Source organism: Dromaius novaehollandiae, chromosome 2, assembly GCF_036370855.1.
Source record: "Dromaius novaehollandiae isolate bDroNov1 chromosome 2, bDroNov1.hap1, whole genome shotgun sequence".
NCBI classification, from domain to species: domain Eukaryota; kingdom Metazoa; phylum Chordata; class Aves; order Casuariiformes; family Dromaiidae; genus Dromaius; species Dromaius novaehollandiae.
In genome coordinates, this window is record NC_088099.1 from 16,594,565 (window position 1) to 16,622,235 (window position 27,671).

Sequence of the window (27,671 nt, forward strand, 5' to 3'; positions counted from 1 at the left end):
ATAATACATGCAAGTTACCAGGAAGAAGGGCTCAAATTCTTAGGGAAAATGCAAGCAGAGAACCTCTATGATGATAGTTGGCTCACCCTCCAAAAGGCTCAGTTATGGCTTAGTCTGACTAGAGCTTTGAGTACTAGCTCTACGGATCTCAGAGACAGGAACCTTCCATCAGAAGGAGAATCTAAATAAAAAATTCCATTAGGCTGGCTAAATTTCAAAAAGGGTCTACAGAGTAAGTCAAATACCAGAATTTTCCCAGGCCTCTGTTTTCTGGCTAAAGAGACAGGAACTGAGGAAGCCCTCTGAAGTTTTCTAACATTTCTATAAAATAAACCTGTGATAGGTAGAGGCACAGAACTGGTGAGAGAGATTACAAGAATGCCCATTTATTTCTGAGTAATAATAAAGCCCCCACTCAGAGGCAGAAGACAGTCTCAAGACAGATTATTCCTGATTAAACTATAAGACACTGTCCTGTGTATCCGAAGGAATCATTTACTATTCTTCTTGTCTTTGCTCATCTTCTTCAGATTACATATTCAGACTGGGGTTGGAATCCTTGAAGCCAGTCAGGAGCCTCCAAAACTCTCTCCACTCTCCTTCAGACTAGAAGATCTCAGTCTCCAAGATCTTCTAATTCTAACACACGTTCATGGCTATACTACACAAGACATACAGTTACATACCCATTCAGCAAATGTATTTCTTTGCAACGCATCATATTTCATTTTCAATGCGTGCAGCCAGCTCCTATACTCATTAACAGTGTCCTTTTGGAGAGGTATATGTGCTGCTAACATCTCCACATCAGTAGCCCAGTTTATAAGGGCTGCAAGCACTTCAGTCCACCCTTAGTTCATCTGACACTGAAAATGAAGATGCCAGCCTCTGGAGTAATAGGAAAGGAGGCAAGTCACAGAATACATAAATGCTTAAAACATTGAAGAACTACATCTGTTGTACAGGGTAAGCAATGGTTTGTTGGTACTTCTTATCCATCTTTTAGGTATTTTTTTGTGATTTGACTTTTAATTTTAGTGCCTGGTCCTTGGATATGACTCTTTGTCCTGGACAGTGGGCTACACTGCCCATCTCCCCACACACACTTTTTTTTTTTTTTCTTCAACGTAGTACTTGGTACGGATTTACCTGAGCTTTAAGTAAATCTTCTCGCATTTTCAATTTTTCATTTTCTTTTTTAGTCTGACCTGAAGAAACTTTCTTTGATTGCCTGCAATTAACAAGGTATTTTTATATAATCACTGTTTAATGTTGAACCTCGCTAATATAAATAATGCAAGAACTTTAATAACAAAGTCCTCAATGAGAAGAACCAATTCCAATTCCACTATCTTTTATTTCAAATGCCGTTACTTAAATAGGGATGTGGTGAACATGTAATATTCATGAGACATGAGGCTACTATAATGATGGGAAATGAAACATCTTACGAGACAATTAGTTCTGTATTCATAGCAGTGTTTGAATAACATACACTAAATAGGGTCTAAGACCACCATGATCAATAAAGAAAAAATACTATATACCTATTCATGAATCTGAATCCATTTTATGCAGAGGCAGATATTCTAAGAAAATGTATATAAATAAAGTTGTATGATCATGTAATTAAAGATGAGGTCATAATACACACACCCACATAGAGGTCAAATTACAATCTGAAATGCAGTCTTATTTCACTTTTTCCCCAATTCTGAATGCTTGTAAACTTTAATCTTTTTAACAAAATTTAATATAATTTCTGCGTAACAACATTCAACTGACAGATTTTTTTTTCCTCAGCCTTCTACCAACCTATACACCTTCAGTGGCTAGGCAAAGCATCCGTCCCTCCCCACCGCAAGCTATTGGTAAACTATTATCCCAGAATTCAACAGCGCTATTTGGAAAATCTGCCCCAGTACTGTGCAGAAGTTTTGAGTATATGAATATTCTTAATACAGAGCTCCTTAACAGTTTGCTAACCTAATTAATCTACTTTTGTAAGGTATCTATCTTCACAACGTCAGTTCAGTGTTACTTGCTGTTCCTTGTCCACTTAAACAAAAAGATGTAAATACAGTCAAGAATGTTCAGCAGTTCCACAAAGGACGTTACTTCCTGATGCCCAAGATCTTCCTTAAAAAGATTCTGTCCTGATATATCCTACTTTCAGCCCAGCTGCAGATCACTGACTGAAATTGTGTGGACTAGTAAAGCCTAGCTTTGTAGGAAAGCAGCCTATTGTGAGACGACCAACATTAGAGGGAGAACTTCAAGATAAGGATAAAAATTTTCATGGAAATTTGTGCCTTAGTAATTCTGGCCACTTAGACCACTAACATGAGACACACTTTAAGTGCATCTACATTAGCATTTTACTTTGGATCAGAAGTGTGTTTTTGAAGCTAATCTCCTGCTTCTGCTAATTTACTGCACTTCAGTTCACACCATTTAAATGTTTCAAAGAACACAGGTTTGATTCTTTTTCAAGAAAAATAAATCAAAACATGAACTCTAGGAGCATACATAATGCACTCAGAACACTAATGGTCATTCAGACCACGGAACCAGACTACAGTCCAAATAAAAGCCTTCAAATTGCATATGGAGTCAGACCCTTTGCACAAATTATTTTGTTTTACAGATCCAAATCTACTCTGTAGCATTAGTATTACTCACAAGTGTAGACACAGCTTTTGAGTTTATTTTAGAAAGTAGCATTATGGACTTGAACAATGCCTCTTCCAGTTCTTCAACAGTCAGCCTGTCATAAACACGTCAACAGACTGTGCCTTCTAAGATTAAGATCTCCCCTTAAATATCATGGACAGCTTTGTATGAAAAGCTTCTCTGCCAAATAAAGGCGACAGATGAACCATGCATTTCTATTCCTTATCACCTTTTCTCACTCTCCATTAAGAGAAAAAGGATGGGGGGGAAGGGTCTTAGTTAATCTTCACGGAGTTACAAAAGAGCCCTCCACTTCAGAACCGGATGATCCAGAAACAAAAGAATAAACATGAGTGTTCCACAACTCAATCTTGATATTCTTAATGATGTTCATAATCTTTGTCACTCAGAACACAGAAATTAATAGGGTCAACAGAAAAGAATGCATTACTGACATGCAGCAATTCTACTCAACTGTCACTGCTGAGAGTTTTATAATTATGAGCTTCATATCTTAATCATCACAAGAGTCTATCCAAGTATTTACTGAGGAGTTGCAGAATGAGTACTGAAGGACTGAAGGGTCTAGCTTACAATCAGTGAAGAGTAACGCTGATTACCAACCGCATCTTGTACAGTATCTGGAGAACTAACAGTGAGTGCTTAATGAATGGCTGCACAAAGAAAGTAGAGACTTTTTTGATATCCTGAATAGCTTGAGCCTTTATCCAGTAGCAAAAAATTGTCAGAATATCTTGTCTGAATATTTTGAGAAATGTATTTCACTGTCCATCAGTCTGTATAGACACAGAGTGCCAGCATCTACAGTCCCCTCTGCGGAAGTTTTATGGAATTCTCTTATGTGGCAGTAAACTGCTACTGCTTAGTCTTCACAAAGAACGTGGCAAAAAAAGGGGCGGGGGGGAGGACAGCAATCAAATGTTGAGTTCAAAAATTGTACAATTCCAAGCCTCCAGCCAAATCAGTAAGAGGTAACAAAGAAATGGTCAGAATAAAACGTCTAGAAAATACTCAATGATATCCAAAAAAGCACTTGCTTCTCCCCAAGAATTCAGGTTGATTCTCAGTCTTAATTCTCCCAGCCTGAGATTCCCTGTGCCAGGAGCTAGGTTCTGCCACGCAGCTATCTCTGTGCCCAAGTCCGCTAAGATGAGATATATCTCAGGGATCGTGGTGCTAATAGAAGGACGTGAAATCACCTGCACAGCTCTGGGTTTAGCAGACATTTTCAGGAGAACTAAACTTTCTCAACTTTCTCCTCAATGACATTACATTAATGTAACCGAGGTGAGTGGTCTTAGAAGATTAATTCAATGCAAGGATGAAGTCTGTAAATGCCTTGGTCAGAAAGCTTTAGACCACATAAGTCTTCTTGTGCTAACCTGTACCCTTTTCTTGAAGCAAGCTTTCTATGGGAAGCCATTTTCAATCTCTAAAATTATATTTTACTATAATGTAAAAATAAATTTTCATAGTCTAATTTAAATCTGGAAAAGTGAGAACTACTGGATGAGACAGATTCAATCTTCCCGTCCAGCAACTTTCAGTAGCTTATTGAGAATAAAAACCACAGTCCCCTCTGTCTTCCTAGAAAAGTGACTTTCTTCTATCGCCTTTGAGGCTTGTTGAAAGTCAAACCTCTTCTTCCCTGTTGCAAGCAGAACTCTTGCTCTTCTTGGGCATTCCCAGCTTTCACTCTTGCTACAAGCTCTGTATCTGGTATATCCTTCTGTCTGCTGCAACATGAATTGCATTGGCTCTCACAGAAGGACTAGTCTCCCACATCTCTAAGGGTTCAGTTTTTATCCAGAGTGTAGAAGCCTTAACAAAGTAAACAGACTGTCTTCTTCCCTGCTGTCCAGCAATCTTCTTTTTAACAAAATATATAAACACACACTACTTATGATAAACAAGTTTAATAACTTCATTATCTATTATGATGTATCATTGCCAGTACACCAACTTGTACTAAAATTCAATAAATAAAAGGATGAACTGAAAAATAAGCTAGTCTATGTGAATGGTTTCCCAGATACAAATGAATCCTCACACTACTGCTACATGTATTTCTGTAGTAGCTGAATGGTAAGCAATCCTTTATTCAGGTGCATCTCCAGTGAAGAACAAGAATGTCAACCAGAGAAACAGGCTCTGAAAGAGCCATTAATTTCTTCTCATATCCTTAGCAGTCTGTCCTTAACAGAGCTATTGTTTTTTCTCAGCTCCTAGTCTTACCTTTTCTCTTCTGTCTTCCAGCATCTGCTCCATCCCTCTTTCTGTTTGGCCAACCAAAGAAAGGTACACTATTACTGGGGCCAGACTTCAGCTTCTTTTAGCTCAACTGGTAACAAGTAGTCCCCTACAAGGATTCACAAATCTGCCCAAGCATCATATAGAAAGAAATTACTTCCTCTGTCTTCCCTGATAACAGATTTCAGAACACTGTATGAAAGAAAGTTCAGCAAAACAAGCCAAACCTGCTGTAACAGTTATCTGCCTTTTGACATATGCAAATGATGGAGGGTTTTAAAACAGATGGTGCCAGAAATTTCCTGGGCAGCAGGACTAGGCTTCAGAGCATTTTCTAAGAAAATCAGAAGCAACTCAGAGAAGACAGCTCAGGACTAATTTAAATTTCTTACTGTTATTTCAGCAACAGCTATCAACTATAGCTAAATTGCAGGACAGGAACTTGAAATACATGTTTCTGAGCTTAGGGCAGGGATGCTCCCCATTCAGAAACTGCCATGATACTAACTAATTACAAAGGCTTTTTCATTTATTTGCTTTCTTCATATTGATTTAGGCTAAACTATGAGTACAGTCAGATTAAGCTATGTTCATCAGACTTTGTGTTATAACTTGACTTAGGAGCTTGGCTCTTACCATTTAGACCGCCCTTTTGGAGCAGGGGCGGCAGCAGCAGGGGCGGCAGCAGCAGGGGCGGCAGCAGCAGGGGCGGCAGCAGCAGGGGCGGCAGCAGCAGGGGCGGCAGCAGCAGGGGCGGCAGCAGCAGGGGCGGCAGCAGCAGGGGCGGCAGCAGCAGGGGCGGCAGCAGCAGGGGCGGCAGCAGCAGGGGCGGCAGCAGCAGGGGCGGCAGCAGCAGGGGCGGCAGCAGCAGGGGCGGCAGCAGCAGGGGCGGCAGCAGCAGGGGCGGCAGCAGCAGGGGCGGCAGCAGCAGGGGCGGCAGCAGCAGGGGCGGCAGCAGCAGGGGCGGCAGCAGCAGGGGCGGCAGCAGCAGGGGCGGCAGCAGCAGGGGCGGCAGCAGCAGGGGCGGCAGCAGCAGGGGCGGCAGCAGCAGGGGCGGCAGCAGCAGGGGCGTCCTCTTTCTCACTAGCACTTTTTTCTTCCAACTTCACTGAAAATGTATTCCTGTATGCCGGTACTAGTTCTTCTTGCTGTAAAATTATATATAATTAAGTCTATTTTTAAATATAAAAAAATACATTAAAAATTGTATGTAATTAAATCGTCACATTATGGCAATAAAGAACAATGTATTGTTTATCCTACTAACTGACATATTTGTAGTACATACAAATAGAAAATAGAAGGAAATAGAGAAATGGAATAGCAAAATATTTCTATCACATCTCCCAGTGAAAGAACGATTGGTTCACGCAGTCTGAATTTCTTTTCTTGCTCTATTGGTCTTTATTTAAGAATAAAAATTGCTGTCATTCTAAATCCACCTCTAACAAAGAGCACGCTCCTTATCTTTTGTCCACATTCTCTCACTCTTGTTCCTACTTCTGTTCACCTGAACAAATTCTAAATGAAAATCTCAGTATTTCTCCGTTTCCTCCAATTTTGTGTCCTGTAATTCAGAGGTTCAGTCCCATTCATGCTCCAGTTGCAGAACTGTTTCCAGTTTGACAGATCGTAACTATCTGCATTGTGACCAATCTGGATATTTGACATCAGTCAGGTCTTGACTAAGCATTTGCTAAAAAAGGCCCGTTCTTAAAAATCTTGGAAGTTGCATATTAAGTTCTTTGATCTAAACAAAAACTACGGGCTACTACATAGTCCAGGCTACAGACAGTCAAATATACACTGCTTTGTCAGGCCACCGTAGTGATGATACACCCTAACATAGAGAGCATTACCTGGTCACATGCGGTAAACAAAACGAATCAGAACTTATTTTTTGGCTTGTAGCATACAAAACCTGCACAGTACGCAATCTTTAACCTGAAAGTGGGAACAGGACCGCATGTAGGAGAAAAACACCTTTCCTTTTCAGAAGGTCTGCGTATATTGCAGGAAGTCCTGAGCTTCAATAATAGACTTCTCCAACTCATTTGTGTCAGACATAAGAGGCAAGACACCCAACAGTAAAGAATTCTGAAGAATACAGAACCTAAAACATCCCCAAATCTGATAAACCCATTCTGAACGACAGCCTATTCCAATAAGACATAAAATCTTTTCTTCTTCTACTACATTTGCCTCTTAATTTTCTCAGGTCAGGATTATGACACACACAGTGTTCACCAGCCATCAAAACTTCAAATGGCTTCATATAAAAATGCCTATACTGGGTCAGATCAAGGGTCTGTTTAACTCAGTATCCTGTCTGGATAAATGAGTACCAAGGAAAGAGTAAGAACAGGCTAAGCATGCACACACACACACGTATATGTATTTCTTCCAAGTACTTCTGATTTTCTCTGGAACACACCTATTTTGATTATTCTCATATGATTAAAACAATTTCAGTTATACTTACCCCTAGGTTTTCTCCCTCTTTCTTTTTTTTAAATTCATCCTCCATTATCTGTTTCTCTTCTGCTAGCAACTGATATTCATTTTTTATCTTCTCATATTTCTAAACATAGATACGGTGAATTATTTCATGACAAGAAACAAAGTGACCTGATTTCAGCTTAAAATTTACACAAATAGATTTCCAAATATTTAAATGCTTAGCAAACTGGAAAAATTCAAACATTTTGGAAAAATTGCTGTGCTCTCCGAAACTAGGGAAAAGAGACACAGCACTTGTATGGAGATAGTCAGCACTCAATGAGTTCAAGGCCTTAATTCTGTCCCAGAAAGGATTTATTTCGAGACTGCCATCTGTTGGATTTAAGAACTCTGTTCTATATTTTCATGTGGAATTTTTTGCCTTATAATGGAAGAAAGTTTCACCTTAGTCTGTGAAATGAATCCTGCCCCTAATCTAAAACATCTGAGTGCAGGTGTCTACATTTGATAAAGTCTGAAGTTAAGCTGTTAACAATATAGTATACTTACAGCTTCCAGGAGATCTTGTTCATTTGAAATTCTGAGAAAGAAAAGCATAACATTATTCTGACTCTTTTTACATTATATTTCATCATTACTTGTTGACTGAGAAGGTACTGCATGTGATCTAAACTATTAAAAATAGTATTTTATAAAATACTGCATAGGTATTTGCTTACGTTTTCACATTAGAAATATTGCATTTCCTGGTCAGACAGCTTATGTGAGTTTTAACTCAGCAAAACTGTTTTAAAGAGCAACTTTCCAAGCCAATGTTTTCTGTATACAAACAGCTTTTTTCTGGGATGACATGGGGGAGTGTTAAGTACTACAATGAGAAAACCCAGGACCTTTTGATACAAGATATCCACAAAAGAAAAAAAAAAAACACATTTAAAATTTTCATTTTTCACATTTTAATTTCAATTCAAAGCAGCAAATAACATCAAAATATGTTCTCTCTTAGTCACTGAGACTGTCATTCTTTTCATTCTATGTTTGTAAATCAATATTAAGATATCTGCCTTCTTATGGTTTCTTCACCTAAAGGTAAGTTTGAGTAAGTTTTCCCAAGGTTTGATGCAGAATGTTCAGAAACAATGAGTTAAGTAACAGTACATAAAGTAACACTGAAGTTCTCATTCTCCCCTACTCTCTCCCTCTCTCTCCCCCCTACACCCACACACCCCCTTAAGAAAAATCTTTGATAACTGATCTTAGAACTGGCTAAATCTCATCACAGGCCAGCTGTCCATCAGGAAATAAGCTGATGCAATCAGGGTATTCCAAAACAACCTTCTAATTTTTATAGAAATTCAAATCAACAAAGAGAAACTATTAAAATGTAGAGTTATGAAAGTAAAATCTTTTTAACTAGGCTAAAACAACGAGATCACATGAAATTTTAACACTTCAATTCCACAGAACAGAAACCTCAGTTTTTTGCCATTTCTATTTCCTATAAACTAGATAAAATATCTCAGGTTCTGTACCATTGCTTTGGAAACTTCTATAAACTGTCATCAGCAGTCTTTGGAATCTTAAATAGTAAGCCCTACTAAGACTTTCAGATCTGAAAAATATCCAGGGTATAAAATATAATAAAATAACTACAATGATTTGGAACAAATAATGCACTTCTACTACCATTCTAAGGCCCAGTAACACTCATAACCATCTGCTTAGAAACAATTCTTACCTCTGTAATTTGTTTGTTTGTCTTTCAAATACTTTCACTATTTCTAATATGCGCGTATTCATTGATTCAGAAGTTTCTGCACAGAAAAAACAGATGTATCAAGGACATATATACATATATATATGTATGTATATAAAAAGACTATTGAAATTTAAGTCAAATCAGATTGCAGCGTGTGTGTCAGAGATGCCTTGTAGCAACCATATTGCCAGAGATTTTCTTGGCATACCCCGATATCAGTTTAGTGAGGTTTGGGAGCAGAAGGCTCCACAGAGGTGGCAGTTCCTGCAGCCTTTCCATCCCTCTCTAGAGCTGCCAAACTATGCTCCCAGGCAGCAACTGATGGATCAGACAAGGAAAAGGAGAGTTGGCCCAGTCCTCAGGAAGACCTCTGCCCTTGACCACTGCCATACGTTTCAGGTATGAAGCGACTCTCTCCAGGTCACACTGGGAGAACATGCTGTGGCAGCAGGTTCTAGCTCCCATTATCCCAGTCATTGTGCTTGCCCTTTTAACAAAATTTGGCCAGTACTGCCTGTCTAAGGCAGTTATTCCTGGCTCGAAACTGTCATCATGCTAGTCATCCTAGTCATCCTATGCCTCTACCTGTTCATCTCCTTACAAGTTGAAAGCCATACAGTTCTGTTTAGTTGAAGCTATTCCCCCCATTCAGATTACTTGTCTTTGCCTAAATCTAAATGCCTTCCTAACTGCTCACTCTCTTGAATTGGAAGAGAATCTGGGTCATGTGGCACTGGTGGCCCACAGTAAGGCTGGAAGGGTACAGGCCATTTCTGAAAAGCTAATTTTAGCCTTTGTGCTATGAAAACACAAGCACAGAACATGGTCCCCGAGCACTTCAAGTGCAGAGGCAGAGAGTGTTTCTAGGACCATGACACATGATATTCTGGGCTACAGTCCATGGCTCATTGCTGGCCCAAAATAAGGCTGGAAAGGTATGGTCACTGAACAGTTTCAAGCAAAAACTGTTTTCCTAGGCACAGGAAAATATGGAGGATTTCACCTGAAAGCTAAAAATGAGGAGGAATGAACAGGATCTAAGTTCTTGTCTCACTGAGGTAGAGGCAGGAGAGAAGATTTCTTGGTGAGGGAGCTCCTTTGGGCCTAATCAGCTGACTCTGTCCTTGTCCATCTGGCCTTTATCAAGTCTAACACACCCAAGCTGTGGCAACTGCTTACACAGCCCTTATCAAGCTTCTATTCCTATTGTCATTCCCTAGAAAACCAGAAAGCAAGCAAAATCTCCAACTCCCCCTTCCTGTCCTTCCTCAGCTGCCTGTCAGCTTCATTCTAATGTTCTCATGCCAAGGCCTGTGAGCTTTCCAGGGAGCTCGGCAGCAGCAGGCAAAGCTGCACATTAAAACAATACAGATCTCCCCCCTCCCCCCAAAAAAATAGACAAAAACAAACAAACAGGCAGAGAGGGCCAGGGAATTGTACTTGCCCAAAAGTGGGAAAATAGTCTACGTGGATCGAGCACTGCTGGGTTTGAGCACGTGAAGTTGGCAAGCCTCACAAGCCATGGTAAAGCACAAAGATGTTCCCACTGGGGTATAAAGAAATGGCACAGACACTGGGAATCAATTCTTTCTAAATCCTTTCTATTCTCCCACTACAGTCCCACACTGGAAAAAGGCATTCCCAGTTAATCCATATTCCTCCATTTCACTCAGTCCATTCCTGGAACTTCAAAGTGTGCACAGCCCTCAGCAATAAGAGACAGCATCCCAGAAAGGAGCTCCTTAAACATTTGCAGAGGATGCAAGTCAAAGAATGTGTTCCTCACTATTTGCGACTGGAGGGAAGGGCTCATCTTACATCCTTGCAGAGGTTATACAGAACACAGCAGACATCCATAATCTGAAGCGCAGTGAGAATATTTGTATCCACACAGGGCCCACTGTCTTACAGTCAAACAACCCCTGACTCTACTGCCACACTGATAAGAATACAGTGAAATCTGTGGTGGGCTCCATCATTGCTTTGAGCTTCATGACCCAGCAGCACAGTAGATACACAACATCTCCCACAATAGACAATGCCACCTGAACACTGTAGATGATTCTGACCCTCACTGCAAAGAAGATACCAGCATCCCTTTTGATTAGGGGGCCAGAGTGGCAGATGACATAGGCATCATGAATCCTTCAGGCAAAGCTTGCTGAGATATCGGGAAGTCTGCCTTGGAGGCCCACCAAGCCCTTCTTGACAACTTAGTGGGTGCCCTTGTGAAACGGGCACAAGGTGAGAATGTGGATTCCATCAACAGCCTACAGTCATTCTGAGAATCTATGAGGAATAAGGACCCGGATGATCTCCTACATGCTCTGTGCAAAGGAAATGGGTTTGGAAAATGTTCTCAAAGACCTTCTTCACCAACTAACCCATGACAGACTTACCCATCTCAAACTGTTTAGCCACTGACTACTAGTTGTCAAAGGCCAAAAGGCCTCAAAAAGTCATAGCTAATCTCTTGAACCTACTTCTTTTGAGATATATGGTCCCAAAATGTTAACAGATTATAGTACATAACATCTAAGAAGCAACAGCAATCTGCTTCTTGTGCATCAAGTTACTTTCTAATGTAGACATAGCTACGGTGTCCAGAATTATTCCAATTAATGAACTGTACAGAATGAACTGATATTTCTAATTATTCGAGTACTAGAAAGAAGAGTTAGAGCACTGCGTCCAGGAACTAAGCATCTTGCTTTGTGAAGAATCTCAATACTACCCAGTAATACAGATAATGACAAGGGAGACGCTTCTGCCTGAAATAACTTCTCCTACCAATGACACTTTCTTAAAAATTTTAAGTGCAGTTGGGCAAACACTATACTGGTACTAGTTTTGGCCTACCTTTTCATGTTGATCACATGTTTTCTGTGTCATGTCACTTTCAGGGCAAAGTGTCCAAACAGTTAAAAAACATGAACAAATTTTCCTCATGAACTCAGTGTAAGTGTTACTAGATTCACCTAGATCACCCACATTTCCTGAGTTGAGAATAGGTCACCAATCACCTTTCTTAAAGAACTCCTGACTAACGAACCCTCCTGAAAAACTGTTCTTGAAACAAAGCCGCAGGGGAAGGGGGGGGGGGGGGAAAGAGAGAGAGAGAGAGAAAGAAAGGAAAAAGAAAAAAAAGTACAGGATAGCCAAGTCAGCTCTATCAAAGAAACTTCTTAAAAATTCCAAATTAAAATGGAACAATCCCAGTGGAAACAGAGCACGCGTGCCTGTGAAGCATGTATTGGCAGTAGAGAGGAAAGAAAGGTGAGGTATTTTAAGGAGAACAGTTAATAAACTTCAAATAAACCCTCAAAGATGCTCCTACGAGGATGAGCCATATGTCCTGAGATCTTTGGAACAACTAAAATGCTGATACTTCCTTTGATTTGAGGTATCTAACAAATGAAAACAAAGCAACAAGGGAAAACAAAGGAAAAAGGGACTGCAGGAATTATTATTCTTTTGACTGAAATCTGGTGAAGAATTATTGCCAACCCAGGGGCCAAACTCAATCTCAAAAGGCATGACAGTCTCCAAAAGAGGTTTTAAAGGCAAAACCTGCAGTTGGTTATATATATTTTGCCGTTTCATCTTGTCCACCCCCTTCTCTGTCTCTTCTCTCTTCAGCTAAAAAGATCTAAAACCTTCTGCCTTGAACTTTACTTATCTCTTTGGGATTCAGCAGAACGGTAAATAGCATGACAGGACAGAACTTCAATTTTCATGATATAAACTAGTTTGACTGACATGTACATGTCAGCAAAGCTTCAGCAGATTTAGCCCTTACGTGTTGGTGCATCCTCATCAAAGAGCTGTGTCATACTAATCACATCCTCAGTTCCATGCTTCATTACAAGATCTGAAAAACAGTATTTTTATCACTGTCCATTTTGTTTTTAAAAGAAATTTGGTATCAATTCTTCATAATTCAGAGAAAATAAAAGAAGATCTGGCATTTAATTTATATCACTAACTCACAAAACTGAGAACAAGTTTGGTAATGCTATCTGTGACAGACAAACTGGCAGCATTACGTGATTGTTCCACCTTCTTGCAGAAATTTAGGATCTGGCATTAAGCTTTTGAGTAAATTCTGCTCACTGGTTGTGACAGATTAGTTTATGCAGCTTCAGACAACTGTAAGGAGCCTCATGTTCCCAGACCCTGGTCCACATGTGGGACTTTAGCCACCCCGATATCTACTGGAAAGGCATCATAGAGCACAAGCAGTCCAAGAAGTTTCTGGAGTGAATTGATGACAGCTTCCTGACACAGGCAGCCGAAGAGGGGGCACAGCCAAAGGGGGCTGTGCTGGACCTGGTAATTGTAAACAGGGAAAAGCTGGTCAGGATGTTAAGGTGAGGGCAGCTCTGCCTGCAGGAACCATGAGACAGTGCAGTTCAGGATTCTGAGAGAAGGGAACAATATCAGGATCACAACCCCAGACTTCAGGAGAGTTGACTTCAGCCTGTTCAGTGATCTGCTTGGAAAAATCCCATGAGATCTGATCCCAGAGAGAAGGAGGGCCCAGAAAAGCTGACTGATTGTCAAGGATATCTCCTCCAAGCTCAAGACTGGCCAATAGCCAGGAAGTCAAGCAAAGGTGGCAGGAGGCCTGAACGGATGAACAAGGAGCTCCTGACAAAAGTCAAACATAGAAAGAAAATATAAAAAGGTGGAAGCTGGGTCAGGTGATCCGGGAGGAACAGAGACAGTGTCTGAGTATGCAGGGTCAGGAAAGCCAAAGCCTACCTAGAGTTGAATGTGTCAAGAAATGAACAGCAAAAAGAAGGGCTTCTACAGATATATCAGCAGCAAAAGAAAGACTAGGGAAAATGTGAGCCTGCTGCTAACTGAGGTGGGGGATCTGGTGACAAAGGACAAAAAAGGCAGAGGTACTAAATGCCTTTTTCACTTCAGTCTTTACTAGCAAGATTTACCTTCAGGAATCCCAACGGGGGGCTTCTGAGGTCTGGCAGAAAGCAAGTGCTACCCCTATCTTCAAGAATCACAAAGAGGAGGCTCTGGGGAACTAGAGGCTAGTCAGCCTCACCTCAATCCCTGGGAAGGTGATAGTGCAAATCATCCTATTTCCAAACATATTAAGGACAAGAAGGTGATTCGGAGTAGTTAGCATGGATTTACAAAGAGGAAGTCATACCTGACCAACCTGGTAGCCTTCCACAGTGAAGTGACTAGCTTGGTGAATGAGGGGAGAACAGTGAATGTTGTTTACCCTGTCTTCAGTAAGGCTTTTGACACTATCTCCCCTAACATCCTCATAGACAGGCCAATGAAGTACGGGCTAGATAAGTGGCCAGTGAAGTGGACTGAAAATTGTCTGAACTACTGAGCTCAGAAGGTTGCTGTTAAAGGCAAGAGTCCAGCTGGAGGCCAGTCACTAGCCATGTATGCCAGAGACTGATACAGATGCAAATACTGTTTAGTATCTTCATTAATGATCTGGATGATGGGACAGTGCATCCTCAGCAGGTTTGCAGATGGCACATAACTGAGAAGAATTGTTGATACACCAGATGGTTGTACTGCCATTCAGAGGGACCTCGACAAGCTGGAGAAATAGGTCAACAGTAGTCTCATGAAGGTCAACAAAAAGTGCAGAGTTCTGCCCCTGGAGAGGAATAACCCTGTGCACCAGCACAGGCTGAAGGCTGACTGGCTGAAAAGCAGCTTTGCAGAAAAAGACTTGGAGGGTCCTGGGGCTGAACATGAACCAGCCACGTGCCCTTGCAAAGATGATGAATGGCATCCTGGGCTGCATTAGGAAGAGCATCACCAGCAGGTCAAGGAAGGTTATTATCCCCCCTCTACTCTGCACTGCTGAGACCACATCTGGAGCACTGGGTCCAATTCTGGGCTCTCTAGTACAAGACAGACATGGACATACTGGAGCAAGTCCAGTGAAGGGCCATGTAGATGATTAAGGGCTTGGAGCATCTGACGTATAAGGAGAGGCTGAGAGAGCTGGGATTCTTCAGCCTTGAGAAGAGAAGGCTCAGGAGGGATCTTATCAAGGTGCATAAATACACATGGGAGGGAGTAAAGAAGATGGAGCCAGACTCTTCTCAGCAGTATCCAGTGAAAGAAGAAGAGACAAGGAGCAAAAACTGAAGTGCAAGAAATTCCATTTTAAACTTAAGAAAAAACTTTTTCACTGCAAGGGTGGTCAAACACAGGAACAAGTTGCCAAGACAGACTGTGGAGTCTCCAACCTTGGAAATATTCAAAACCCAGCTGGACCTGGCCCTGGGCAACCTGTTCTCATTGACCCTGCTTTGAACACGGGGGTTGGGACTAGACAGACTCCAGATGCCCCTTCCAAACTCAACAATTCTGTGATTAACTTCAGATAAAAACACTGGTCCCAAGAAGTTAGTGTTGGGACAGAAGTTTGCATAAGAAGCGCCTGCTAAAAATACCGAATCTGGGATAATGGCTTTTTATGGATATCAGTGCTACAGTTCAACCTACCATTATGGTCAAATCTGAAGATTTGTGCACATATACCATGACTTTGTATATTTTGCATTTTTTTCAAATAACAATACAGACATCTCATTATATTTGTTATTATCAGCATCTTATGTGAATAAAATCACTGCCTTAAAATGTACTGCCTTTCAAAAATTCAGAGATAACATTCTCACCTTCTAAAACAGTCCTCGGGTCTTTATGACTTGACACGACAGTACTCAATTTTCTTCTCTTTTCCCTGTTAAAATGTACATTACTTCAAATTGAGTACTGAGGGGACAGTTATCTTGCAAGGAACATAATGAGGAACTTCTAGAGATAAAAGCATGAGCTGTTACACCATAAGCTAAAAAACACAATGCTCTAAGAACTTGCAGTGTTTTCTATTCCCTGCTGACTCTCTGGATAATCACAATCTTTCGTTTACATGCAGAACCTTCCAAACCCATGCTAAAATTAATAGCGTTGGGTCTGTGTGGCTCAGACTTCCAGGGTAGCCTATGCACTCTCACTTCCTCCATTTTATCTGTTTCCTTATCTATTACCCTGCATTTGTTCACAGGACCCCCAGGAAACCAGTCAGAAGCTAAGAGATTTCCAACAAATGTGGTTAACCCATCCCTTCCCATATAAATAACTAAGTCTGAAGTCTAATTATGTTAAATCCTCCTCATTCCTGCCTATCACAATATTTTTAATAGCCAGAAGCAGTCAGGACTTTGTTTTTACTTCAAAGAGGGTATCTCAAACACTTTGATAGCCAGATCTACACACTATTCACTGCAATTAAGTAGCATTCTTCAAAGTATTTAATTTCCACTTCAATTTCTCCTCTATACAAATATCATTAATTACATAATTCTGAAGTGTTCTTACTATTTCTGCTTTTTATATAAGCTAAAACTAATACACTCTCTCTCAGACTTTCAAAATGCAGTTCTATCATTTCTCTGGATTCCAGAAAAAAATGGGTTTTTTTTCCCCTCTGTATTTGTACATTCTCTATTGCATAATCTTATTACAATCTTTCTTTTTAACTTACATCACACACACACATTTTAGATTTGGATTTAATCTAAATGTGATCTTACTGGTCTTTCTTAACTTCTTGCTTTACTACAGAAGGAGGAGCATGCCCTGGAAGATTCTGAATAAAACTCTTCAGTCTTTCAAGCCTCTGGATGCATAGAGTCAGTTTAGAAATGCCTTCCAGTATATTTTTGTCAGCCATAGGAAGTACAGAATCTGCAGCATGTTCTTCTTCTCCTAGCTAAAATATAATCAGACAGTGAAATACTCAAGTACTTATATATCTATTGACTATTCAGTAAAGCTGCAGCATCAAGTGTATGTTTTTCTCACATCCACCAAAGGTATAAATTTTTGGAATACCAGCATTTTATTGCAAAACTATTTAGACAACTTCCATCAGCTTTCAAGGGGTTTTTGTAATTAGCAGTAAATAATCACAAATCCTCTGACTTCTGCTCATGTTTACCATGAAGGTAAATAGATTAATGAATGTTCTCCAGTGTTGTTGATAAAATATCATGAAAGTAAATTACAAATTATGCAAAAGATTAAGTTAATATAGAACTTTTTGCATAAAACATGGTTTTATAATCTTTTCATAGAAAGGTTCAACATCTAGTAAAACACATGATCTATCAATAGCATTAACAAGTAAATATGAAAAAAAATCATTTAGACTCTCATTGTCTTCCAGTTACTACTTATCAAAACAGAGACAAAGCCAACAACTGTCACGGTTTGACTTACTTCTTCCATCAGTTGGGCTTCTTTTCCAAACCACTTAAAAACAAAAACAAAAAATGTGATTATCAGTCACTAACAAATTAAGCTCCTAGTCTGAAACAAAAGGATAATTTTTTTTTTTTTAACATAGCAAACCAAACAAATTCTTACCTTAGCCAAAGATTCCAGTATCTGAAAGGGGGGGTGGGGGAGGGAAAGGAATGAAAAAAAAAAAGAACCAAGAATTGATAGTAAGTACTTTAAATAAACCTTATATAGTTACATATTTACACATTATACAGTTTTAGGGATAATCTATCATTAGACAATGTCCTCATTTCTGTTAGAATCGGACATCTGTGCTACTACAACAACTAAAGACAGAATTCAATGTCAGCTTACTGCAACATATGAAAAGAAAAGCTGTTTTTCTAAAACACAAAACCCACCAAAAAAGCCAAACCAACACACTGCTTTGCTCTAAAGGAGCAAAGTACATATTATAGATAATATTTCAATCAATGTTTTAATCCACATCTTCATGCCCAAGCTTTTGATACCAAGTTTTGTGTGTTTTTAAATTAATGAAAAAAGAATACAGAATACAGCCCTAGGGCGGGGGAAGTGTAAGATAGTATCTAGTTAGATAATTAAAAAAAAAAAAAAAAAACACACAGAGGAAAGTAAAGAATACTGAAAACTCAAAGATTTTTTTTTTTTTTTTTTTTTTTTAAGGGAAAGCGTATTCTCACACTTTTTTTAATAGTTGAATATGAAGCATGCCCTAGATCCCCCAATCTCCCAATTATTATTAATCAAAACACAGACATAAGGCAAATACCTTTACCGGTATTAGACTTACCACTTCCATCAACCTATGTATTATGAGAAGAAAGTGAGACAAGTTCATCAAAAACCCCACCTCTAAATCCAAAACCTTTCATCACTCAGAAAGGACAAAAGGTGAAATTCATCCCTGTATAAAGCTGTGGAAAGGTTTATGAAGCTGTGAAGATCAGTGTTAACTCTACGTTTTTATTTCAGAATGTACCATGGTGTCACTGCCTTGACAGCATTAATAAGAACTGTCTCAGTCCATCAACCACAGGATTTTGTAGTGGGATACCCCAACCAAGGCAACGTAACACGGAGTGCTGAGTGACAGGTAGGGCCACCAGATCAGGTTGGGCTGTGAAAATAAACCACTTGGGCCATATCCAGGCTCCCTAGCTGAGAGGAGGGTTGAATTCAAGCTTATTCCACATGCTGACCCAAAACACGTGCTCCAGAATAAAACCAGAAAATAAGTAAAACCATGAGCCGCATGGACAATCACTCAATTTGTATTTCATATGACTGTGACAGGCCCCCAAGGCAGACAGTTTTGAGACAGAACTGCTTTTATCTTTTTTCTTACAATAATAATCCCAAAAACACAAAAGGACCTGTTAAACTCCAGATGCAAGCTTTACATGAACAAAAATAAGAAGAGGTAACAAAAAAGAAAAAAAAGAAAGAAAAGGCTTAGAGCAAGACATAATAGAAATGAGAGATTTATTAGAAAATATCCCTCATACTCTTTACCCATGTGGAACAGGTCTTTTCTCCTAGGCTTAGGGCAGTGGCTTTCTGGGTTATAAAAACTCCATATAATTCTCACTGTGCCCCTAGAAAATGTCTGCCTTTCTGCCCCTTCTGAGGTCTGGCTGTGCAAATAGTTCCTGTACCCCTCAAAAATCTCCCAGAGTAAGTGTATTGACAAAAGAACATATATGAACAAAAATATGACATTCTGTCTGTATTTTGATGTCTTAGATTAGGAACAATGTCTTTCTGTAAGGTACACAATAGTCAAAGATTATGGATTCAACAGAGAGTAACTGGAGGAAAATCTTAGGTCTGCATTTTCAAGAAAGTCAGGCTAGAATAAATAATGATCTCTTCCCTTTTGCTATGACTGTGGAAAAACAGCTATATCAAGGAAAAAAAAGAAAGTAGTAGTAAACATTTTCTTTTAAGTTAGATAACTCTTTTAAGTTAGATAACTCTTATAGCTCATAGGAAACTGGATGATAGAAAAGTAAAAATTACACATAAGAAATTTCTGCTTTTCTGAATGTTATTTCTGCTATGAATTTTCACTCTTTCAAAATACTTGGCATAAAAAACATCCTGACTGCAGAACTGTAAACACTTTCCACAAGTAGAAACCTGTAGACACAGTTCTTTAAATCTCGTTACAAAGTAATGAAGATAAATTTAAGAAACAAGTTTCACATTACATACTTCTCTTTCTTCATCAAATGATGCTTCTAACTGAGATGAGATTGTTGAGAAACACAGCAGTGACTCCGTCATATCCTCACAACCTTTCTGCTGTTAAAAGAAAAAAGCATTACTTTTTTTCTGTACATTTTAACTAGACTCTCCCCAATTCAGTGTGTGTCCACACTTCTTAATTTTGTTCACTCCCTCTGGCATTCCAAGTTCCTCTGATCATCCATGCCACCTGCAAGTTTGGTCCATTTCATCCATGTCCCTTCTGCCAAATCCTGGAAACAGCACAGAGACTATAATTTCAATTTCCTGTCCTCCTGTCCAGCTCAGGCCCTACAACTTATTGACCATCCAGATTACTTTCAAGCAGATACAAATGGTCCTAACAATGAGCTCAAAAGTCAGAACAGCACTCTCTCCTCCACAGAAGATCCCATGTAGAAGTTCTTGACGTTGCCTCTTGCTGGTCACTTTGCCATTATAAAACACTCTCTCTTGTCTCCCAGAAATTTTATTAGTCACATAAATTATTGTATACATTAAACCTGGTAACATACACACAGTTAAGGTAAGCTAAGCTATATCAAACTTCTTATCTACCATTCCAGTCCAGCCATGGCCACCAGCTGCTACTGACTTCACTGTAGAATAGCCTGAATCTGCATATAACACAGCTATTCTTGCGACTAGAGACCAAATCACTGTATTCCATATAAAAACACTCTATGATGAATACACCTTTTCAATAGAATAAAGACCACAGACCACTATCAGTATTACCTAAGACTTGCAATTTATGCCTCACTTCTGGTGAGATCTTTCATCCCGTTCCTGGCTTCTTCTATTCATCTTCCACACACAGATCAATGGCCAAGCCAAGTAATGAATCAAATTCTGGAACAATTCCTTGATTTATCAATTACTATAAAGAGGACTGGGCATTGACTCTGCCTTCGGCACAGTTTGTCATCAACAAATCTAATCTCATATCCACAAACTATTTCTATGTTGTTTTCTCTTATAGCTACTATTTCCTATCATAGCTACTATTTCTGTGTCTTTTTCTGATATTTATTTCTATAGATTTTATATTTTTCACATTAACAAAGACCTAAAAATTCATCACAGAAACTCCTAACACATTTCTCTGGGTTACCTAAGTAAAAGTGTGACTTCTGGCACAAAACCCTTCTATTGCTTGGCTTGATCACTACTACCTGAAACCACTGGTTTCTCCCTTCGCAAACTTATATTAATTAACATGTGTGTTATTTTATTTACTGAATCAGGAAACACCAACTGAAGTAAACTTCCTGGTATCTGAATCTGTAGTTCCAGGGGCATTAAATATTTCAAACATGAGATCTGAATCTATTTTCACTACTCCATACTTAGATGTGGAAGAATATATGTATAAAGAATTCAGGGCCAATGACAATGACTTCAACAATATAATGAATAATGCTACAGCTCCTAGCAAGCATACATCTGGATTCAAGAATGGAATTCATAATACTGACTTAAGTGTCTAAACTTCTTAAATAAGAAATTGGGCAGAATTAGGTGTTCAATCTGTGATTCCCAAAAGTGAATACTCTAAGTGCTAGAATGACTAAATAAGCCAATCAGACATGTTTTCTTTGGCGCTTTGGCATCTATTTCAGGTGCAATAAGAGGTATCTATAAAACAGATAGTTACATCAGTGCAAAAACTGTATTTAGAAACCAACTGTAGTTTCAGTGAGAAAGTATTAACGGTCAGAACCATGTAGAATTACATCCTCAATACCTGGTGAATCAATTTCTAGGGCACACAATTCTATTAATTATATCAGCATTTACCCCTTCCTGTTACTAAAGATCTACCCATGATGGTAATTTTATCAAAAAAAATTATTTCTATTAATAGATGTAGAATAGTTTTGTGAGCTATGAATAGTATTAAAACTGTCACTTAAAGTGGTATCACAATTCTAAGTAATATGTTACAAAATCTCTCGTTTATCAAAACATTATTACACATACACTTGAGTCTTCTTGTACATCTTCTTCCTCTTTCACTTCAACATCTTTTTTATAGATATTTTCCAATGTGTTTATAATCTGCAAGAAAATAGTAACTATATTAGGGGAAAAATCTCTTAAACTAAGAAGTATCTTTAAAAAGTACAAATATTTTAATTAGAATTTTAAAATTATAATTTGGTGAAAAATACTACCTGATTTAGATGTTTAGTGATATCACCTAGCATCTGCAGTTCATCCAGCATACCATCTTTGTTTAGAGATGAAATCTGTAAGGACTGATCTAAGTAAGATTCCACTAGAGTTACTGGTTTTAAAACCATAGGTTCATTAACATTTTCTGAGAACTGTTTTTTACTTTTTCTCTTCACATGACTAGAAGATAAACCTGGTAATGAAACTGAACCCTTCTGGATAACAGATGATTCTTTCTTTGTTTCTACAGTAGTGTTGGATTTCATTTCCTTTCTCGCTTTCCTGCTGGTATTGGTGCTTTCCAAACCTACAGGAAACAAGCCGGATGTGGCCCTAAGAGTCAAAGAACAGGACAATTAGGGAAAAAATATATGCAATTGCTAATTAAGATTTATCTATAGTTATTTATACAAACAATTATTTTGCTTAAAGGCAAATAGTTAATTTACAACAAAAATTACAGAATGCACATGACATTTAACAGATCTGATCACTGATCTAGCAACATGCATATAGCTACTCTCTACTGTGTCATTTGCTGTTCTAGTAAAAAGCAACAAGGTAAGAACCTGAGGCTTTTATTGAAGCATTCTAAAAATGATACAGTGAACAGCATGTAATAATTGCTTTTAGAGGCAATTATGATAAAATATTCAATCAAAACAGGGATCAAAAACAATCAATCAAAACTTGTGCAATACTGGTCACCAGACTTCAAGAGGTTCTACAAATAGACTCCTGAAATTCTGCTGAGCCTCAGGAAATTTCCACAAGTATAAAATTGCTTATGTTTAAATTCACTTCCTTTTTTGTTTTTCCAATATAATTTAAAGACATAAATATTTTCTTTAATTGGTATGATCTTCCAGCGTTCTTCTATTGTTAATTAAACTTTCCTTAGTTCCTTACATTTGCCCAATCAAAATAAATGTGCCTGTGAATCTCAAACTAAAAAAATATAAAGAGAAAACAGTTCTTGTTGACCTTGCAATAAAAGAATAAAAAGTTTTTCTAAGGAAGAGGAAAAAACTACAACAAAAATTTAACTGTGATTTGTAAAACTGTCATTTTTCACAATGGCAATTGAAATATTACACTGCAAATAGTGAATATATACTGTCAGCTGCCTTTGATCCAAAAGATAGATCTGATTTAAGTTACAGATGTGCCAACTACAGTTTTTCAGGTTCAAGGCATGAAATAATTAAGCCTTTATTTCCCGAAAAAAATTTAGATAGCTCTCAGCTACCATCTGAAGCCTTAAAATTGCATTGTCAGGACTCACAAGTAAATAAAACTAGCTGGAGAAGGGTTTTTTTTTCTTCTTTTTTTTGCAAGGGATATGATGTTCATTTTATAGTCTGTATTTAAGGCAGAAAGTCAGGCAGCAAAGCAAAACACAAAACTCACTAGCATAGGCAAACAAAAACATTACCTTTTGTTTTTTCTCCTGCATTTAGCCAGACGGGAGTACTGTTTTCACAAACAAGATTACAATGAAACTATAACTTAGTAGTATTGGTTTGCAAGAAGACATAATCATTTGAGGAAGGCTAGAGATGCAGTAAGAATGGTAACTTTCTTGGTAATTTTCTCCTAAAGGAGTACCACACACCAGAAGTACTACAGTAAAGCACACTGATATAACCACTAATACATTAATTCTGTGCTGTTGAGAATTGCCCAAAGCAGACATAAAAAGCAGCCGTTAATGAAAAACATGTAGAAAATGAAGGAAAACCAAGGAAGGAAAGATGTGACTACAGTCACATTTCCTACAGTAGCAGCCAGCTCTTTCCTGTTACCATCACAGTGTAAAATGCACATATAAAGGACCTCTCCTGTGACTCGCTGAAATGCTTACTGTAGTATAAAAACTTCATATGCAAATATGACAAAACTGCTTCTGATCTCTGCTATTAGAGTATATTGCAATTTTTGCCATTTTTATCACAGACAAATCTCTTCATTTTTATTTTGGTTTCACTCAAATCTGTCTAAAGAGGTATATATTCTGCAAATCTACCAAGCCTTCCAAAATTAGATCGTAACTGCTATACCGTATATAATCACTACTATGCTGCACCTTCAATAATGGCTAGTAAAAAATAAATGAGGAAGAATACAAAACTGGTATATATAGAATTTCTTCTGACACATATTTCCACCCCCTAGCAATCCAGAATCAAAAGTTCTACTAAAAACCACTGTGTTCAAAAGCAACTCATGGATCTATCCTACAACATACATAACCCCACCCAGTTGCTGATATCCCATATGAACAACTAAACTAGGCTGACTCAGTGTGGTATCTGTACTACAAATGCCTGCATATAAGCTGGTGACACTAGACTTCCTTTTTATTCGATACAAATTAAGTCAATAGTCAATGGACGTGAGTCAGTCTCTGCTAGTGCAGACACCTACATTCAGTCATATGAACTGCCTTTCAAGGCTCCCTATAAAAATAATGGAAAGAAATAAGGTTGGTACATATCCTTACAGTAAGCTGATACATTTTTTAGTCTGAATTCTAAGAAAACACTGAAGAGAGATTAAACAGAGAAAATCTAACGAAGAGGCATTTCATTATGTACATAATAAAAATTATGTCACGTTCTGATCTTTCCCACCACAGTCTGGTCAGATTTATGATGCTGAAAAAGTTAAATCCAGCTCCTGATACAGTATTAAAGAAATCAAATCAGTATGATGAATGTGATGCTGTGGTGTTACTTTTAAACCCCACAAAAATAAAGAAAAACAGGTAAGCAAGAAAATACAATGTTTCCTTTTAAGAGTATCAGTTTTGTAATAACAATATATCTGTAATAATTGAATACAAAAGACAAAACATAAAACATTTCAGAAGAAAGTTATTGCATAGTGTACATATATGTATTTACATATAAAATAAAGCAAAGAACACAGGAGGATTATATACTTTTACTTTGGTTCAAAATAACTTCTGGCACGTTCAAAAGCAAATTTTTTCACAGCCCTAGGTAAGAAAAAATAATAATGCTATGACAGTAGTAAAAAAGGGTTCAGTACACTTGAGGATACATATAGATCTTTTTCTATAACCAAGTCAAAAATTAGAAGCTAAAATACAACTCTAGAATGATTAAAGACAAAATGTCGTAAGATGATCACATTTCCTAAAGTGCTAAAAATGAGCACTTAGGCTTTTCTAACTTGGTTGGACAACACTGGCTTTAAGCTATCTCTATGATCACCATAACTTAACACACAGCATAAAAACACCTTTGGGCTTATGTCAGGATGCAACTTGTAGAGTATTAAGTTTTCTATCCCTATTCTTTGTCTTTTTCAGAAGATCAGACTTTTTTTTTTAAAACCTCAATTTTATTCAACACTTATAATGACTTTTAAACTAAAAATCACAATATAGCTTAAAGAAACCAAAGGAATGTGATAGGAAAGAAGGGGTTAGTCCTTTTATACTGTACTAGCATGAATCAGGGTCTTTAGTGTGAATATAATGCCACTATTGCATTCACAATTTCTGTACTTGTGGAAAACCTTCCTGTAAGTTGTAAGCATTCATGAATTTTAAAATACAATTCTATTAACGGAAGGCTGGAGACACCTTGACATTACAGTGCAAAAAAATACTTATGACAAAAAATATGTATTTTAAAACTTTCATTTTACATGACCATTTCTCAGCAGATGGAAACTCCTTCCTACTTAAAAAATTAACAAATACACTCAAATATTAAATAAAATGAGGTAGTGGTTGAACTAACTAAATCAACTGCTACCTTTCTGTAGTTTATAAGAATTCCCTTTAATTTAATCTGAATGTTGAACTTTCAGTTGTGACATTTTCAGTCTGGCTCCTGTGACAATCACACCACAGTCAAAAACTATCACCCTTCACTCCAATTGTTTTAATAAAGTATTAATAATACAACCTCAGTCAGTAAAGACAATATTGACCCATAATTGAAAAAGGCCTCTTTCAGTATTTTTAAGGGTGGGCAAGATGAGAAAACATCTATTTTCTGATCTTTCACAAAACGAGTTCCACACATCACACCCAATGCATATTCAGGCACATTCCCATGAGTAATTAACAAAATACCTTTTAACTGCTGTAGTTTACACAAATATCGAAATATTTCGAAACTAAGAGAGGTTGTCCTTGTCCTGTCTCATAGTAGTACCTGCATCAGGAAAGCTTCTTAAATGTTTCTCAGTGGCTCCTCAGGTGGTATCTGATCCAGAACTAAAAAACAAAAAGAGCAGATGAACATAGTACTCATTTGAGAGCCCTGACATAGCACCTGCTCTGGGGCAGTCACCAACCCTCAGACGAGGTCAACAACCACCTTCCCAATACTTCTGGTTAGACAACCCTGCAACACTTGTTTTTGTAACTTACTGGTGGGGTCTATCTTCCCTCTGATGTCTGTACAACACCAGGAGCAGCAGACTCCCCCACCATGCCTGGGGTTCTAATTATGGCTTTATCAGCATAATAATTATCGCTGAAAAAGCCCTTAGAGGTTTTGACGATACCCCCACCTACAGCAGCAAGGCAACTCAACGTGGCCCGGCAGCACTGTAAAGGTTTTATGGGTGGTTACAAGTGCTGCATGAGCAGCCGCTGGGGGGGACTCCCAGCCGGCCAGAGCAGGGAGGGGAGGAACACGCTCCCACAAGCCGCTGTCACTCCATGAGGACGCAGCGGAGGGAAAGGTCGGGAGGAAGCCCCACCTCTGCAGCGCGGCAGCCTCGGCGGGGTCTCCGAGAGGAGGCGCGGGCTGTTTACTTTGGGGGCCGCGCCATCTTGTCCCCGCCCGCCGCTGCGTCTGGCTCTGCGCGGGGGTGGGGGAGGGGAGGGGGGCGCGCGGCCGCGCCCCACAACGGCCCCCGGGCTGTTCGAACGGGCGCGCGCCCCGCCGGCTCCGCCCAACGGTCGTCGCCTGGCGGGCGGGCCGTGACGGGCCGGGAGACTGCGGCGCGGCTCCCTTAGCTGGGGGCTGGCTTATCGCCTGCGACGGTTAGAAAGAAAGTGTCGTTAACAAAGTAACTAGCGTGCTAATTAGGGCGGCAAGTAAACCTGAAACGAGATTTCTCTACGGAGGATGTGCCTATTTATCTATTTAGTACTACAATAAAAGAACAACGTGCTAAAGTATTATATTGATATTATGTGGTGCTGTATTTTTAAATGTAGTGTAACAAAATACAGACAACCCAGATACTACAATGTTGTACTCGTTATTTGTTGAGCACTCATATATGTGTGCTTACAGTCAAAGCAGCAGCAAGCAATCTGGGCACCAGCATCAGACAACTCTAGTTTATGCTATGTAATTACTGGAGATTCAGGCTTTAATTAAAATAATCCAAGATCAAAGTGCAATTGTATGTGGGTTCCAATGCTGATACTACCAGTTTTTATACTGGCAACAGGTGGTGATTAATACTGAATAAAAGCAAAACCCAGAAATGTTCCTTTTAAGCCATTTCCATTTTCTTTCTTTCTTTTTTTTTTTTTTAACAGGTGAAAGAAGAATCTCCTCCCCTTCTTGTGAGAAGAGGAAATTTTTCAATACACTGGACTTAAGACAGAATTCTCTTTTGGAGCTTTATTAAAACGTGTGCGTGTGTGGGAAAGGTGTTAAGCACACAAGGGAGCTTCTATAATGGAAAATTCTCCAGTTACAAAGAACCTGCTTAGATCAAACATAAATTCAAGGAGAAGCTTAAGATG

General features: G+C 38.8%; 1 protein-coding gene across 2 annotated transcripts in view; it reads right to left on the reverse strand.

The window, feature by feature from the left end:
- Nucleotides 1–26,835, reverse strand: part of CCDC7 (coiled-coil domain containing 7) — a 71,789-nt gene extending 44,954 nt beyond the window's left edge. Inside the window, exons 1-15 of one of the 2 annotated variants that reach the window (XM_064505805.1) lie at nt 26,669–26,835; nt 26,034–26,177; nt 21,922–22,255; nt 21,728–21,805; nt 19,712–19,801; nt 17,597–17,617; nt 17,450–17,482; nt 16,762–16,940; nt 15,844–15,908; nt 12,963–13,034; nt 9,143–9,218; nt 7,954–7,984; nt 7,427–7,525; nt 5,581–6,092; nt 1,150–1,231 (exon numbers count right to left, since the gene is read on the reverse strand). In XM_064505805.1, coding sequence (XP_064361875.1) covers nt 1,150–1,231; nt 5,581–6,092; nt 7,427–7,525; nt 7,954–7,984; nt 9,143–9,218; nt 12,963–13,034; nt 15,844–15,908; nt 16,762–16,940; nt 17,450–17,482; nt 17,597–17,617; nt 19,712–19,801; nt 21,728–21,805; nt 21,922–22,188 — 1,605 coding nt within the window. In that variant the 5' untranslated portion in view covers nt 22,189–22,255; nt 26,034–26,177; nt 26,669–26,835. The remainder of the gene's footprint in view (nt 1–1,149; nt 1,232–5,580; nt 6,093–7,426; nt 7,526–7,953; nt 7,985–9,142; nt 9,219–12,962; nt 13,035–15,843; nt 15,909–16,761; nt 16,941–17,449; nt 17,483–17,596; nt 17,618–19,711; nt 19,802–21,727; nt 21,806–21,921; nt 22,256–26,033; nt 26,178–26,668) is intronic. The other variant, XM_064505807.1, reaches the window with a different exon arrangement.
- Between the last annotated feature and the right edge of the window lie 836 nt (nt 26,836–27,671).